This window comes from Pteronotus mesoamericanus, unplaced genomic scaffold, assembly GCF_021234165.1.
Source record: "Pteronotus mesoamericanus isolate MK-2021 breed Mesoamerican mustached bat unplaced genomic scaffold, CSHL_Meso_final contig_116, whole genome shotgun sequence".
Classification (NCBI taxonomy): Eukaryota; Metazoa; Chordata; class Mammalia; order Chiroptera; family Mormoopidae; genus Pteronotus; species Pteronotus mesoamericanus.
This window is the reverse complement of record NW_026555027.1, coordinates 9,043,514-9,058,653: the sequence shown is the minus strand read 5'-3', so window position 1 is coordinate 9,058,653 and position 15,140 is coordinate 9,043,514. Positions and strand designations below refer to the sequence as shown.

At 51.1% G+C, this 15,140-nt stretch overlaps 1 protein-coding gene across 1 annotated transcript in view; it reads left to right on the top strand.

Moving 5' to 3' along the window:
• The window catches only part of HSF2BP (heat shock transcription factor 2 binding protein), a 69,933-nt gene extending 66,139 nt beyond the window's left edge, over positions 1 to 3,794 (top strand). Inside the window, exon 8 of the mRNA XM_054576334.1 lies at positions 3,586 to 3,794. Coding sequence (XP_054432309.1) covers positions 3,586 to 3,794 — 209 coding nt within the window. The remainder of the gene's footprint in view (positions 1 to 3,585) is intronic.
• Positions 3,795 to 15,140: the final 11,346 nt, after the last annotated feature.

Here is a 15,140-nt window from a genome sequence, read left to right as displayed (position 1 = left end):
GCAGAGTCTCTCACTTCTGGTAATAGTTCTTGCTCTAAAGTATTTTCCTATTTATTAATCATTTATTTCATATTCTTTTTCTGATTGTTCTTGTATTTGTTCCCGCACCTGTATTTTTATTGGGTTGTTTTGTAATTATTGAATTTCCAGAGATCTCTTTATATTCTGGATTCAGGGGTTTGTTTTTATTTGTTTTGGTTGATTACTTTATCACAGTGGGCTTTTCATTTCCCTGACTTGGTTATTGTAATTTTTGATCCAATGTTGGACATTGCGTGTTGGGCAGTAGTGTGTGTGTATGGAGGGGAGCGGGGGTGGAGGGTGGAATCTAGCAAACTTTTCCTCTAATAAGCCAGGTAGTAAATATTTTGACCTTTGAGGGCCATATGTGGTTTCTGTTGCACATTAGTCTTCTGTTTGTTTGTTTTTCTTTTTAAGTGACCCTTGAAAGTGTAACTATGACTCTGAGCTCACAGGCCATACAAAAGTAGGTCATGGGCTGCATTTGGCCTTTGGGCCGTGGCGTACCAGCCTCTGCAGGAGAGAATGAGGTAATAGTGTTTACTCCTGGGAAAGGCTGCACCTCTTACTAGTACACTGGGGTGTTGACCTGGGTTTGGGTTTTGTCGTTGCAGTGGTTACCTCCTTCCTGTGCCCCACTGGCTTCAAATTCCTCGAACCTTTCCTTGTACCAAGGGTGCAGATACATGCAAAAAAGAAGAAAAAGAAAGGACCACTTTCTTACATCATATACAAAAATAAACTCAAAATAGATTAAAAACTTAAATATAAAACCTGAAACCATAAAAGTCCTTGAAGAAACTATAGGAAGTAAACTCTTTGACATCAGTGTTAGTAATATTTTTTGGTTGGATACATCTCCTTGGGCAAGGGCAACAAAAGAAAAAAAATTTTTAAAAAGTGACTACATTGAACTAAAAAGTTTTTGCACAGCAAAAGAAACCATCAACAAAATGAAAAGAATATCTGTTTGATGGGAAAAGATATCCACCAGTGATACATCCAATAAGGGCTTAACATCCAAAATGTAATAGGAACTCAAACAACTTAACATCAAAAAATCTTTTTCAATTAAAAAATGGGCAGAGGACATTTCTCCAGAGAGGACATACAGATGGCCAATAAACATATAAAAAGATGCTCATCATCACTAACCCTTAGGGAAATGCAAATCAAAACCACAATGAAATATCACCTCACACCTGTCAGAACGGCTGTCATTGGAAAATGAACAAACAAGTGTTGGACGTGGAGAAAAGGCATTATTGGTGGGAATGTAAACTGGTGCAGCCACTATGGAAAACACCTGCCATATAACCCAGCAATTCCACCTCTGAGTAGTTATCAGAAGAAAACAAAAACACTAATTCAAAAAGATACATGCACCGCTATGTTTATTGCAGCATTATTTACAATAGCCATGATATGAAAGTAACCTAAGTACCCATCAATAGATAAATGGATAAAGAAGATGTGATATATATGGAATATTAGTCATAAAAGAATGAAACCTTACCATTTATGACAACATGGATGCACCTAGAGGGCATTGTGCTGAGTGAATTAAGTCAGAGAAAGACAAACACCATATGATTTCACTTCTATATGGAATCTGAAAAAAAACAAGACAAATGAATATACAAAACAAAATAGAAACAGACCCATAGATACAAAGAACAAGCTGATGGTTGCCTAAGGGGAGGGTGGGGGAGGATGGGTCGGAAAAAAACACTAAGACATGACTAAGCTGAGTAATGAGAACATACAGGTTAGTTACATTATTTTCTCTCATTCTGTGTTTGCCTTATTTTATAATTTTTAAAGGTTTCAGTAAGAACATGTAGAATAGGGATTTGAAGCCCCACTCCCCCAAAAAGGAAAAAATCTCACTGGAGGTACTTAAAATGTGTTATGGAAGCATTGTTTATAATTTTTTAATAGCATAAATCAAGAAAACCCCCAGAATATTCATTAATAGAAGAATGGACAAATAAATTGTAATCAATTCATGTAACAGAATGGATGGGAAGTGGATGAACTGTAGTTTCTGTTATCAATTCAGATGACTCTCCAAAGCATAATGTTGAGTGAAAACTGCTCATTCCAAGCAATATACATATAGGCCAAAAAAGAGAAAAGAAAGGAAAACTTAGCATAGTAAAGGTATTAGTTCTCTTTCAAATTAATATCCTGGTTTACTACAATTTCAGTCCAGATCCTAGCAAAATTTTTAACAGTGGGAGACAGTTACACTAGAATTTATATGAAAAAACAAAGGAATTAAAATAGATAAAACAAATTTGATGAAGAAAAATAAAGTTGAGGGTCGCACATCCCTCTAACCTTTCCGAGCACTGGGAGGGCGGGGCGCTGAGTTGCCAGCGTGACTTCCTCAGTGCCTGCTGCCCCCCAGCTGGTGGCCTCCCCTTTGGGCCTCACCCTTCCACCCTTTGCTCCTCCCCCAGCTGCAGACGGCTCTCCTGGCCACTCAGTGTCTGCTGGGCTCCTGGCAGCGGATGGAGGGGAGATCTCTGTTGCTGTGGTTCAGCTCCTGTCCACCTGCGGGGATGGGGGATGCGGGGGCGGGGGGGGCCTTCCTAGCGATCCTCCCCTCTGTGTGGCAGCCACCCTCTGCCAGGTGCCTTTGGCAGGTCCTGTTCTAGACCTAGTGTCCTTCCCCTCCCCCAATGTAGGAGGACTCGCATGTCTGGGCCTAGGACGCCCCAGCCCCTGCCCGCCCGGCACAGCAGGGTTTTCTCCTCCACGTCCCTGGCAGTGCAGCCCTCACAGTGCCCCGGGGCTCTGACTCAGTGAGGAGGACTCTGGGTGAACCTTGGTGTTGTGGCAGTTCCTGCTGAAAGTTTGTCCTGTCCACTCTGATTTCTTTAAAAGGTTTTGTAAGCCCAGTGCTAAGAACAAGGTCCTGATTTTGAGCCTGGTTCCAGTGACAATATCCAATCAAAAAGTAAATTAATGGCATGTTACAGGCTCCCCATAGGGAGAAATGCTGAGGAGAGCGGGGTCCACCTGGTTACAGGGTAGAGTTTTGTGTCAGACTGTTGTTTCAGTCCAGCTGTTTTCAGTGGCTGCCACAATATCTGCTGGGCGACCAGGTTCTGTAACTCACATGGAAAAAAGGGAATGCGGCGTGAAGGCTGTGGCCCGTGCCTCCGGAACGCGGGGTCCTGAGCAGACGCCGCGGTCTCTGAGGGGCTTGCTGCGGTCCGAGTGGACGTGAAGGAGCTCCTGGGAGGCAGTCGGCCCCGGGGGCAGTTACGGCCCACGCGTGAGAGCTGCTGCATTTTTAGTTCAGCATTTTGCAGTTATGTGATCGTGAGTCATTTGAAGACAAGATGTTATTAAATAGATGACAATGAGTTTTGTCATGCTGCTCTTATGAGCTAAACTTTTACATTAAGAAATGGCATTTCTGGGTCAGCTTGTAGTTTTCAAAACTGTCAAATCTGTCATTCAGAAAATCCAAGAACCCTTGTGGGTAGATTCTACCCCGAGATTCCTGGTAGAGTTTTATTCTAACCAGAGTGTTAACCTGTTTCCCCCCAGATCCAGATGCAGAGGTGTGTCTTCATGTTTTGCGACTTGTCCAGTCGGTGGTTCTGGAACCGGAAGTGTTCTCCAAGTCAGCCTCCGAGTTCCGGAGCTCCCTGCCCCTGCAGCGCATCCTGGCCATGTCCAAGAGCCGCAACCCCCACCTGCAGGCCGTGGCCCGGGAGCTCCTGGAAGACCTTCGCGCTCTGGAGTGTGATGTGTAGGCATGTCCCGTCCCCTTCCCCAGGTCCCCGCTCTGTGTTCTGAAACCATCACAGTGTGTCATGTGTCACAGATGGCCAGATGTTCTCAACTAGAGATGGATGTGAATTAATATGTATCCACATCACTTCCCTGGAAGTGAAGGCACATGTGGGCGGTTGGTTGATCTTGCCAAGGGAGCCTGAGAAAGAGCCCACCCTGCCGCAATGGCCGTACCAGCTGTGCCTGCCCTCTTAGAGTGGCTCCTGCTGCCCAGGAGACGTCCTGAGACCTGCGGGTTCCCCGCCAGCAGGAGATTAAATGTAACCACTACCCCGTTGGTCAGCATTTTCCTGAGACACATTTCTTTTAAAAACAGTTCATTCTCTCTCTAGTAATTATAAGCAGTCTCCCTAATGCGAGTTTACCTTTAAACCTTTTGGTGAACCTGCTAGTTCAGATGCCATTGGACATTTTAGTTCTATATTTTTGTGCCTCTTGTATCTTTGAATAAAGAGAGTCGGAAGAGTCATTGATGTGCTCCAACTATTGTTTTCTGAAATACCACACACTTGATACTAGGAAGCTGTACATGGTAATGCTTGGTAGGAAAACTCGCCTTACGTTGATCTGGGCCCTTTGTAAATGCAGAATGAAGTCCACTTTCTCATTTAACAAATGCCAGGAAAAGGGCCTCAGGGATTGGGGCATACGCAGTTGGTTGAAGTTCTTTAAATGATGTGCACGGTGTGTACAGGGTCCCTTCACCACAGATTTCCTTCTCACCTGCAGCTAGGCCACTGGCCGAGGACAAGGGGGGACCCCCTTCACTTCCCAGGGACGCTGCCAGCTGTGCGAGTGGAAGCTGTTTGAGTCGCCCCTGAAAGTCGCGTCAGGGAACACAATCTCCTTTCTTCCGGTGATGCTTCCTTCGGCGTGATGCTGGGCCAGGGGCTCCGGTGTCCCATATGAGCAGAGGCACGTGCAGGTGTCCCTGAAGTGACGGCCTTGGAAATGTCCACAAGTGGCTTCTGCGCGGCATTTTAAAATAACTTCATTTTTCTTTTCAGTAGACTTTTATAGGCAGTGTGCGATTTATGGCCAAGGCTGAATGAAGGAGCTTAGGGGAAGGCACAGTTGCTTGAATTTCACAAGCCAGCATATTGTGAAACACTGGCTCATCAGGGCCAGGGAAATGTTGTAAAAAGCAATTTAAAATTCATGGAGGCAGAAATTGGTCCATCTGTGCTGCATGTTTCTGTAGGGCCTGATGACTGGCGAATAAAATCGAGGATGTTGTGTTTTTGTAGTTTTGCTTGCATGGTATCATTTCCTTTTTGATTGTTTGATAGGGTAATGGGAGCTAAACAAATGTAATTAGTTCGTGCTTCCTCTAGACATGCAGGGTCTTTCTCCTGCTGGAGTGGGATCAGCATCACAGAGAAGTGGCGGCGCCAAACCTGTGAACGTTTCTCAGTTCAGCTGATTCGTAAGTAAGGAGGATGAGTTTTCTCTCCTAATTTTGAAGTGCTAAGGTTACCAAGAGTTCTTAGGAAAACTCCTTCAGGAAGGAAAATGACAAATACATGTGACGAATGTATATTACAGGAAAAGTGCATAAGGTCAGCTTTAAGGAGTGGCTGGCCTTTGCTCTTTGTGTGAAGGTCAAGGAGAAAACCTGAGTTCCTTAAACTTTTTTGCAGTTAGAGATCCAAAGAAATGCAATTTGAAAAGTATGCATAAAAGCAAGTACTTGCTAGTGTTTGAGGCCTGTGGTGAATTTTAAAATCAGAAACAAAAGCAGCAAAATGGTACATACATTTTTAAGTTTTATTTTGTGAAGAATTACTCTTATATTTAAGGTAAGGAACTCGTCTCCCCGCCGTGCTGTCAGTTTGCTGTGAGAAGGTGTGAAACCTGCCAGGCCTACAGCGGACTTTACTCCCCTCACCCTTGCCCCTGCCAGGTGACCTGGGTGGGCCTCGTGTTACCAGCTGAATTGGTTCCTGCGAGGTCTGGGGGAACGGGCCCTTCTAGGTGGCTCTTCTCCTACCTGCTCATGGTAGGACTTGGAAGGAGCCCAGTATTGTAAGGAGTTCTGCTCACCCCAGATATTTATATAGCCCTGTGTCTTTCACTTATTCCAGAGGATTTTAAATTACAGTACCAAACAAGTGTCACAAGTGAAAATCAGCCCAAGGCTGGAAGTCAGAACATGGGCAAGGAAGGGTTTCAATACAAGTTGTAAATGTGCATCACACTGATGCTGCCGGGCTGAGCTATAGTGCCATGACGTCAGTGTGCATGGAAATGACTGATACATACTTTCGTAGACTTAACCAGTTTCCTAATAAGTTCTGAAGGTGAAGTTTGCCCCGGTTTTTTTAATGATGTATGTGCGTAGACTACTTGGGAAGGACTTCTCTGACCAGCCAGGGTCTGATGCAGACCCTGGTACAGTGTAGGACGCAGTGTAGCATGCAGCGTCCTGCAGGGGGCGTGCAAGCTCAGAAGGTGGAGTGAATAAACCTGACACTTTCTAAATCCAGCTTCAGGTAGGAGGGCAAACGACCGCTCGTACACCTCTATCTTCACAGGACTCATCTCGAAGGCCCCCCGGCTGTTGCCCTGCTCTATGGGCGAGCCCACATCCACGTGGCTCCAGATGTAGATGTGGACCAACGTGGTCTTTGAATGTGGCAGTATGTGTTACAAAATGACTCTTGCTGATTTTTGTTACTTGTAGTTTTCCAAGTTTTTAAAACTTGTGGTAAAATTTACCACATAAACATAAATGCTAAATATTAAATTTAACCATTTTTAAGTGTAGAAATCAGTGGCATTAAAAACATTCACAGTATTATGTAATCATCACCACTATCTATTTCTAGAACTTTGTATCATACCAAACGGAAACTCTGTACCCATTAAACAATAACTCCCGTTCTCCAGCTGCCCGCCTTGCAGCCCTGGTATCCTCTGTTCTACTTCTGTCTCTCTGAATTTGACTGTGCTCCCTACCTCATGTAAGTGGAATCATAAAATATGTGTCCTTCTCAGTCCGGCTTATGTCACTTAGTATATATAATGTCTTCAAGGTTCACTCATGTCATAGCATGTGTCAGAACTTCGTCCCTTTTATGGCCGAACAGTATTCTGTCGTGCCTGGGAGCTGCGGTGTGTTTCTATCTGTCAGTTCACGGACACTGAGGTTGCGTCCCTCTTTTGGCCGCCATGAGCAACGCTGCAGTGAACGTTGGTGTGCAGATCTCTGGGGCCGCGCTTCAAGTGTCTGGGTGCGTACCTAAATGGGGAATTGCTGTATCACATGGTGCTCTCGTGTGTCACCTATAGACACTGCCAAACTGATCAACTTCTGCAAACTGGTGAACTTCTCTACACAAACTCCCCCCCTCCTCACCGCGCTTGTGTTCTGTTTCGATGGTCCCGGGGTTGCTCACCGTGGTTTTGGTTTGCATTGCCCTGATGACTGATGGAGGCGAGCTCCTCTTTCATGTGCTTCTTGGCCATTTGTGTATCTTCTTTAGAGAATTATCTATTCAAGTCCTTTGGGGCTGTTTGTCTTTTTGCTGTTGAGTTGCAGGAATTTGTATATTCTGATATTAACCCTTTGTTAGCTATATGACTTCTAAAAATATATTTACTTCCATTCTGTGGATTGTCTTTTCACTTTGTTGATAATGCCCTTTGGTGTACAAGAGTTTTACATTTTGAACAAATCTGATATAATCTGTTTTCTCTTTTGTCGCTTGTGCACTTGGTGTCATGTCCAAGAAGTCACTGCCAAATTCATGATTGTGTGTGTGTCCCCTATATTTTCTTCTAAGAGTTTTATTAGTTTATGTCTTACATTTCGGTCTTTGATCCACGTTGAGTTTATTTTTGTATGTGGTGTTAGGGAAGGACCCTACTTCATTCTTTTGCATGTGGATATCCAGTTTTCCCAGTACCATTTGCTGAATTTTATAACTGTCACTTGGAAATATTGTCACAAATATGATTTTTAAAATGTGAAGATTCATGTACATTGTGCTTGTTGTATTTTAAAAATATCTGGCTTGTTTCATGCATAGCCCTGATCATGAGGGTTTCACGTTGTCCCCCGTGGATCTCCCTCAGCTGCTGCTTCCCTCCACGAATGTGTGCTTAATGTCCTGAGCATGTAGCACAAATGGCTGTCCAGAAGAATGACTCCTGGTCATAGAGTTTATTACATTTTTTAATCAAAGGCATATTTGGAGCTCAGCCTTTCCATAGAAATGGTTTCATGCAAACGACTACTCTGGGAGAAGAGTCCAGGCAGCAGGAAGAGTGGGCGCAAGACCCTGGAACACATGACCGGGTGCATTTGAAGATCGCAGAGAGTGAGTGGACGCAGGACGCGGGCCAGACTTTGTGGTTCCCCTTATGTGACAGCAGATGATTGGAGAGCTGGGGCAGGAGCAACCTCTGATTCACATTTTAAAATGTAAAAAAAGTGACCCTGACTTCAGCCCAGAGGTCCCCTATAAGCCCCCACTGTGAGCGGTAGGAGGCTGCGACACCGGGACCAGGGGCGCTGGTCTGTGTTTAGAGCGAAGCCTTCAATCCCCCTGGGCGGCCCGGGCCGGCTCCTGCACCTCCCAGCCAGCAGCCCACAGGCGCCCACACCCAGGGCCAAGGGCCAAGGCCCGGTGTGCAGGTTCTCCCCGGACCCTGCGCCTGCCTGGCCGCCATGCACGTGTGGCACCGTGCAGAGCATGGGAGATGATGCGGAGGTGGCACGTGTCTGCCTCGGGAGAGGAGCGTGCTTGCTTGACGCCAGCCTGGTGGCCTGTGCCCACTCGCAGTAACACACACCAGCAGCCCTTTTCCGTGGTCGCCGTGTCTGCTCTTTGCTGACTGCAGACCCTGAAAGCAGTGGTCTTAGCTATGACGCAGCCATGCAGCACTTGGACAACCCGATACGCTCCTCTACGCCAAAATGCGCATGAGCACGCGCGCTTTTTCCTGTGCAGCTCCTGGGAGTTCATGGGGTAAGGATTCCTTGCCTGGATGTGAGAGCCACGCTCGTTGAATTCATTGGCCTGACGCAGTGCCAGGCACAGAACGAGGCACTCTGACTGGAAGAGTGTTCTCATGACATCGAAAGGTCTCCCATGTTAATGTCAGCCCTGCATCTGCACAGGAAGTGTCTGGTGTCTTGGTGGGGGTCAGGGCTTGTGTCTGCTTTGCACCAGCTCGGCCCTCGTAGCCACGTTCTGCAGGTGAGTGGATGAGCCCAGCAGTGCTGAGCTGCCTGCCTGAGTGGCGGAGCTGGGATTCGAACCTGCTTCCTTCTGTTGTGTCCCTTAATCACAACATGATGTCACTTCTGCCTCCCTGAGTGTGTGTCCACCCTCACCTGTGGTTGCTAGTTCTCCAGACCAGGGCCTGGTCCTGTCTTGAGCCTTCACAGTTCTGGTGACTAGTGGTTTACATTCCTCTGGCACCCTCTTAGACCAGCACGCCCTGGGTGCCGCCAGCAGGTCCATGGGGACACAGAGGAAGCGAAGGGAGGCAGAGGACAGTGGCTGGAGGTGCACCAGTTAGCCGTTCGCCTACCCCAAGTGGTATTTAGACAGCATGTGTTGATCATGACAGGCTCCCGTGGCTGCCCAATCACATGATAACGTTTAAAAAGATGGGGGGAGATGTAGATTAGTCATTGATACTGAAATGTTGATTTTTTCAAAGGTTCTGTTCAGCATCTGCAGGTCAATTTGCAAAATTAATATTTACTCCCATTTCAGGGAGCTAATTGTTTACAGGGTCAGTACAACCTGCCCTACCTTTGCCTTTCTTTCTTTCCTTCTTTATTTAAGACTGAAGAGTTTAGACAAATGAACCAGGGGCAGACAAAGCCCCTTACTCGCTGTAGGCCAAAAAGCCCGCTCCAGGCCAGCCAGGACTCGATCGCTGGCCTCGCCACTGGCCTTGGGACAGGGCAAGCCGGGGGAGACCCCCTGCAGGAATAGGGGTGCTTTTTCTTTTCTTTAAATGCTAACAGAGGAGAAGTGTAGGGTGGCTAAAGCTTGGAGGCTATCACAGAAGGGCAGAGTGGAATAAGTCCCTGCGTTATCAGATAATTCACGAAATGCTGCTCCCCAGGACTGGAAGCTGGCCTTGGGCCTCAGAGCTGCTCCTGAGGGGAGCCGTGTTCACGGCAGTCTGCGTAGCACATGGGGCACGCCTGCTGCCTTTATGCATTGCACCTGGCGCATCGGTCTCTTAGGGATGCATCGCCGTCCTCCCCACCTGCCAGGGAAGTGAGTGCTCTAGGACCTTTGTGCTGTTCTCTAGCACTTGAGTCCAAGTCCTGCAGTGGTGGGGGTAGGAAGCCGTTTCTCCTGTTGGGATGAGTTTCTTGCCTCCATGTGCCTCTTGGCTTCGGGGACAGGAGCACAGTAGTGCTGGCCCGGATCCCTGCTGCTCAGAGGCGGTTCAGGTATGGTTCTGACGGGGTACCAGGAGTGGCGAGGCTTCTGCCCCGGCTGAGCTGTGGTTCTGCCCAAGGCAGCCTGGGCCGTGCGCTGTCTATGGGCACGGCCACAAGGGAGTGGCACCCCTCAGGTCCTCCTGGTTGCAGGGAGGTGTCCTTGAGGGTCCTTGGTGGGGGTGGGCCGGAGCCCCTGCCCACACAGCCGCTTCTGCAGGAGCCCCACCCTGGTGGCTCCCTTGGATGGAAGAGACGCCAGCATCCTGATCAGACCCCCCCTCCCCCGCCGTGCGCCCAGCAACCCCTCCCGTTTCATTTAGCCTTCTTGACTGCCCCAGGCCCCTGGCTCCTTGGGAGGGAAGGGAAGGGCCTTTCCCAGGCACTGGCCTGCCTAATGGAGGCATCCATGGCGAGGCCAGGAGCCCCACGGCCTTCACACCCTAGATTGTGTCCTCCTCTGGACTCCATGCATCAGTGACCGCCAGGGCGCCTTTGCTGAAGCCACAGCCACCACTTGCCTGTAGCATCCGCTCCTGCCACTGAGCTGCTCCCCGCTTCCTCCCTGCCTGCATACGCACCACCACAGTGTCCCCCCGTGACCCCTGCCCCTGCCACCACACACTTCCTGCTGGGATCAGGTGTGGACACAGCGCAGGTCTTTGTAGTGATGTCCCTGGCGGGTTGGTGAGTAGGTACAGCCACAGAACTCATCTGCTCTGTGTGCACAGGTGTGCCATGCGCGTGCACGCCTGTGCGTGCATGTGTGTGCTTGCATGTGGGCCCGCGCACGCCTGCCTTCAGTGCTAAGCCTGCATCTTGGCTCCAGTCCAGCCAGGTTACCCTGCTCTGTCTGTTCTCCAAGCCCACGAAATCTCAGCGGGAATTTGGCCACAAATAAGAAAACCCAAGCCTCCCTAATAGAGATTCCTTTCCGGGAGCAGAAGGGGAGCACATAAAAGAATGAAAATCTCAGGGCAGCAGTGTCCTGGGGCCATGTCCTTCAGGGAGAGGCCTCAGTCCTGCTCTCAGGCAGATGGGGCAGACGAGACGGCAGGTCACTGAGCCCCTCACCAGGGGCTGGCCATTCACTGCCTGTGTCCTGAGTGAACAGACTGGTCCCAAGGGGATGATTAGTTTCCATGTGCTGTCCCGGTCAAGCATTTCCTGTGCAGTGCTAAGGAAATCCATAGTGACATTTTCCAGGGCAGACAGGGCCCTCTGCTGAGGGGGATGGACAGGCTTCAGAGGGGACATCTCTCCTCATGTCTCCACGTTCTGTGTCCCCATGTTGGACAGGGCCTGGGGTGTGTCCAGTCACGGGAGGGTCTGGGGCTGGAGGACACCCGATAGGCCCAGGAGGTGGGTCTGTCCCCGAGTAGACACGAAGGCCATTATGCAATGTTTCTGGGGATGTGTGTTCAACTGTTTCGGCTGTAGAGCAAGGGTACTGTGCTCAGCCATCTCAAGCCTAGGGAGGCTGTGACAGGCGACAGAGGCCATCTCTGAGCCCTGCAGGACAAACCAGAAACTCCCTGTCCTGGGACCTAATGCCCCTTCCTTAATCTTGTTTTCTCTGCTGTGCTGGAAGGAAAATCTCATTCCTGGAAATCGCCAGAGAAAAGCCCTATCTTAAGGTCAAAGGAGCAGCAGTCACAAGGGAAATGAATAGTTCAGGCCCCGCCGGCAGCCTGGCTTTGGGACGCGGGCTCCCTGCCTCAGAGGCGCAGATGCCTGCTGACCAGCTTCCTCCCCTGCTCCCGTCCAGATCGGACACTGGCTCCTGCTCCGTTGACGTCATCAGCATCAGAGACTCAAAGCAAGGAACAAAACTGCATGTACTCTGGGGCGGCTGATGCTATCCATAGGAAACCCTGACCGAGCTCTGGGCAGGTGAACAGCCTTCCTGTTTGTTCCACAATTAATCACGCTGATTCTGGGCCAAGAGATGTCGTCGGCTCCGCTGTTAATCCCCAGGCTGCTGCAGCTGATGGCGCTTGCACAATGGGCACTTCAGGTGGCAGGGTGGCTTCTCTTCCCTGTAATTCGCAACCCCTGCCCTGCTCAGCGCACGCTTCCTCTTTTCCAAGTTCTCTGGAACACTGTGGGCTGGGCTACGCTTTGCCCTGCTCAGGGGAGGCAGCCTTTGTCACAGAAGGAAGCTCCATGCCTGTGCCCAGAGGGATGGTCTGGCCTGAGCGCCCGGCTGGATGAAGGGGCTACGTTTAGGCTTCGGGGTTCCCAGGGACTAAAGAATGTGCGCCCCAAGAAAACCAAACTAACCAAAGTTCAGTTTGTTTCTGTCCTTTGCAGATCTGCATGAACTGTCTTTGGGGCCAGGGGATCCATTAACTTGTGTATCACATTCTCTGAAGAAGGCATTTCTTCTGGCTCCAGCGTGACTGCTGCTGGCCAGACCGGTGCCTGCAGCTCAGCTCACGGCCCGCCCCGCAGGGTGGGAAGCAGACCACTCTCGCCAGGCTGCTGCCTGTCCCGGAGGCCCGCCTGGATGGGACCAATGAAAATCAGGCAGAGGGGGCTCAGGGTTGGTCTGCCATCTCGGAATAAGAGAGCACGTACCCACGCTGACCCCACGGGCCCTCCTCCACCCACGCCTTGGCTGCCGTCACTCTTAACCACTCCACTGTCGGAGCAGCAGGACAGCGGGGAGGCCACGCGGAGGAGCTGAGCTGGGGCTGCCCATCCGAGTCAGCTTTTGCTCTGGCTTTGGGACACGTCCCATATTTCTGCCTGTTTTCAGGTTCTCCCTGATGGCACTTATGTCGGGCGCCCATCAGGATCGGTCCGTGTTTCCCTTGCACACTCCAAGCACGCGAGAGGTGGGAGAGGGACTCCAGCCGGGGGTCCAGATGACCTGCGGTCCATGGGGCCGGGGGTGCTGCCAGGGCGAACCTGTCCTGATGCAGGGTCCCCGAGGAGGCTGGACGGGGCAGCTGGGCCCCCTTCCTCCCCCCGCCCTCGCCATACTCCTGGCTTGGCTCTCCATGGCTGCCCAGTGTCTCATAAGCCCCTCCCTCTGATGTCTCTGCCACCCGCCCATCAGTTTTCTAGAGGGTACCGATTAGGTGAAAGGCCGGCAGGGGGTTCCCAGGGTCTCTAGCCTGGCGCCTGAGAGCTTTACAGCCCAGAACCTTTCTTCAGCCCTGGACCTCTGGCTCATCTTCACTTCAGTCAAAACTGTCCGTAGGTGCGGCCTGCAGCCCCCACCCCCACTGTGACCTGTCCTTCGCCCTCTTCCCAGGCTCCTTGGACAGGGCAGTGGGATACTAGGCCCGCCTGGCCAGCATTCCCCTGGGCAACACACAGGCTCCCTCCTTCCAGCCTCGGGCAAGACGACACTGGAGTATGTTCTCCCCAGGTCCTCAGAGGGTCCCAGGGGCACTTAGCCTTAGCTGCTATGGACCCCCACTCCAGGTTTATATGTCATGGTGTTAGGAGGCGGGGTGTGGCCCGTGGGAAGTGAGAGGTCATGAGAGTAGTGCCCCCATGAGGGTGATGGCCTTATAGGAAGAGAATAGAGAAATGGTCCCTTTCTCTCCCATGTGGGCGAGACGCTGCAAGAAGGATGTAGCTGCCTCTGAACCAGGCTGTGGGCTCTCACCAGACGCCAGAACTGCTGCTCCCTGGCTGCAGAGGTGTCAGGCACCACGCTGCCCTTGACCAGCTTCCCCTGAGTTCTGCCCTTCCTGGAGACAAGCGTCACCAGGCCTGCCCTTCCTAGAAAGCTGACTACTAGAATTTTCCTACAGCCTAGATCCCTTCTTGGGAAACCATTAGGTGGCCTGAGTGTGTACATAAACATCAGTCTAATCCTGGCATCCGGTTTCATCTCTTGGATTGTAGGCCCATTCTGAGTTGGCAGTGAAGGGCTATTGCCACATTTTGGGGCCCACATCCTGACCCCCCACCGTGTTCCCCAGTCCAGGTCTGCCCGGCGCCGCTGAGCCTCTGAGCTGGAAGGGCCTGGGGGCCTGACTTGCGGCCGTGGCCTAGAACCGTGCCCGGCGCATGTCTGCAGTGACTCTTGCGGTAAATACTGGCGCAGATCACTCCATCGCGGGGCCCGCCATCCAGGGACACTGCCTGTCAGCCCCTCTGGGCCGGGCAGCCTGGGCCGCAGTGGGGACAGAGCTGGGAGCTGAGGGAAGCTGACAGGTCCCCATTGCCCACCCTGAACACACCTGCCCCGGCTCCTCGCTCTTCTGCGGGGCCTCACATTTGCTGTCCCTGTGTTTTGCACCCACGCATAGGCCCTCGAGGCGGCAGAGCTCAAATGGCAGTGCATCGCCCATGGATGGCTGGCCCTGGCCCCCTCCCCAGCCCCCATCCCGGGGGGCTGATCAGAAGGCCAGTGGGAGACCAAAGTTCTCCTTCTCAAGCGGCCCTTCCTGCCTCCTTCCTGTGGCCTTGCTATGTTCTCCAGTCACGCGTAAGACTCCTGAGGCCTCCAGGGTGCTGCGTGGGGCTCAGCTCAGAACCACAGCGCGGTGGTGATTGGTGTCCCCCATGCCGGCCGCATCTCCCGCGTGTGGCCTGTGAACCTGCGCGTCCTTCGGTGTCACCCAACGTGCAGACTGGCTGGCCTGGAGCCTGGCAAGCCCAGCCCCTGTCTCCCTCAGAGATTCTCAGCTGGTGCCAAGGCCTCAAGAAGCCTCAGCAAGACTCCTCGACATCCCAGGCCACCCAGCCATGGGCCCTCCGCCCACACTCCTGCCCTACGTAGTGTAACTTGGGAATTGCTGGGCTAACCCACACCTTCTGTTTGTAAGAAAGGAAACCGAGGCCCAGGTGGCATAGGGACCTGTAGGGGCTCGTACAAGTTGTGAGCGATGGAGGACGAACTCAAATCCACTCGGCTGGCTTGGGGCTGGGA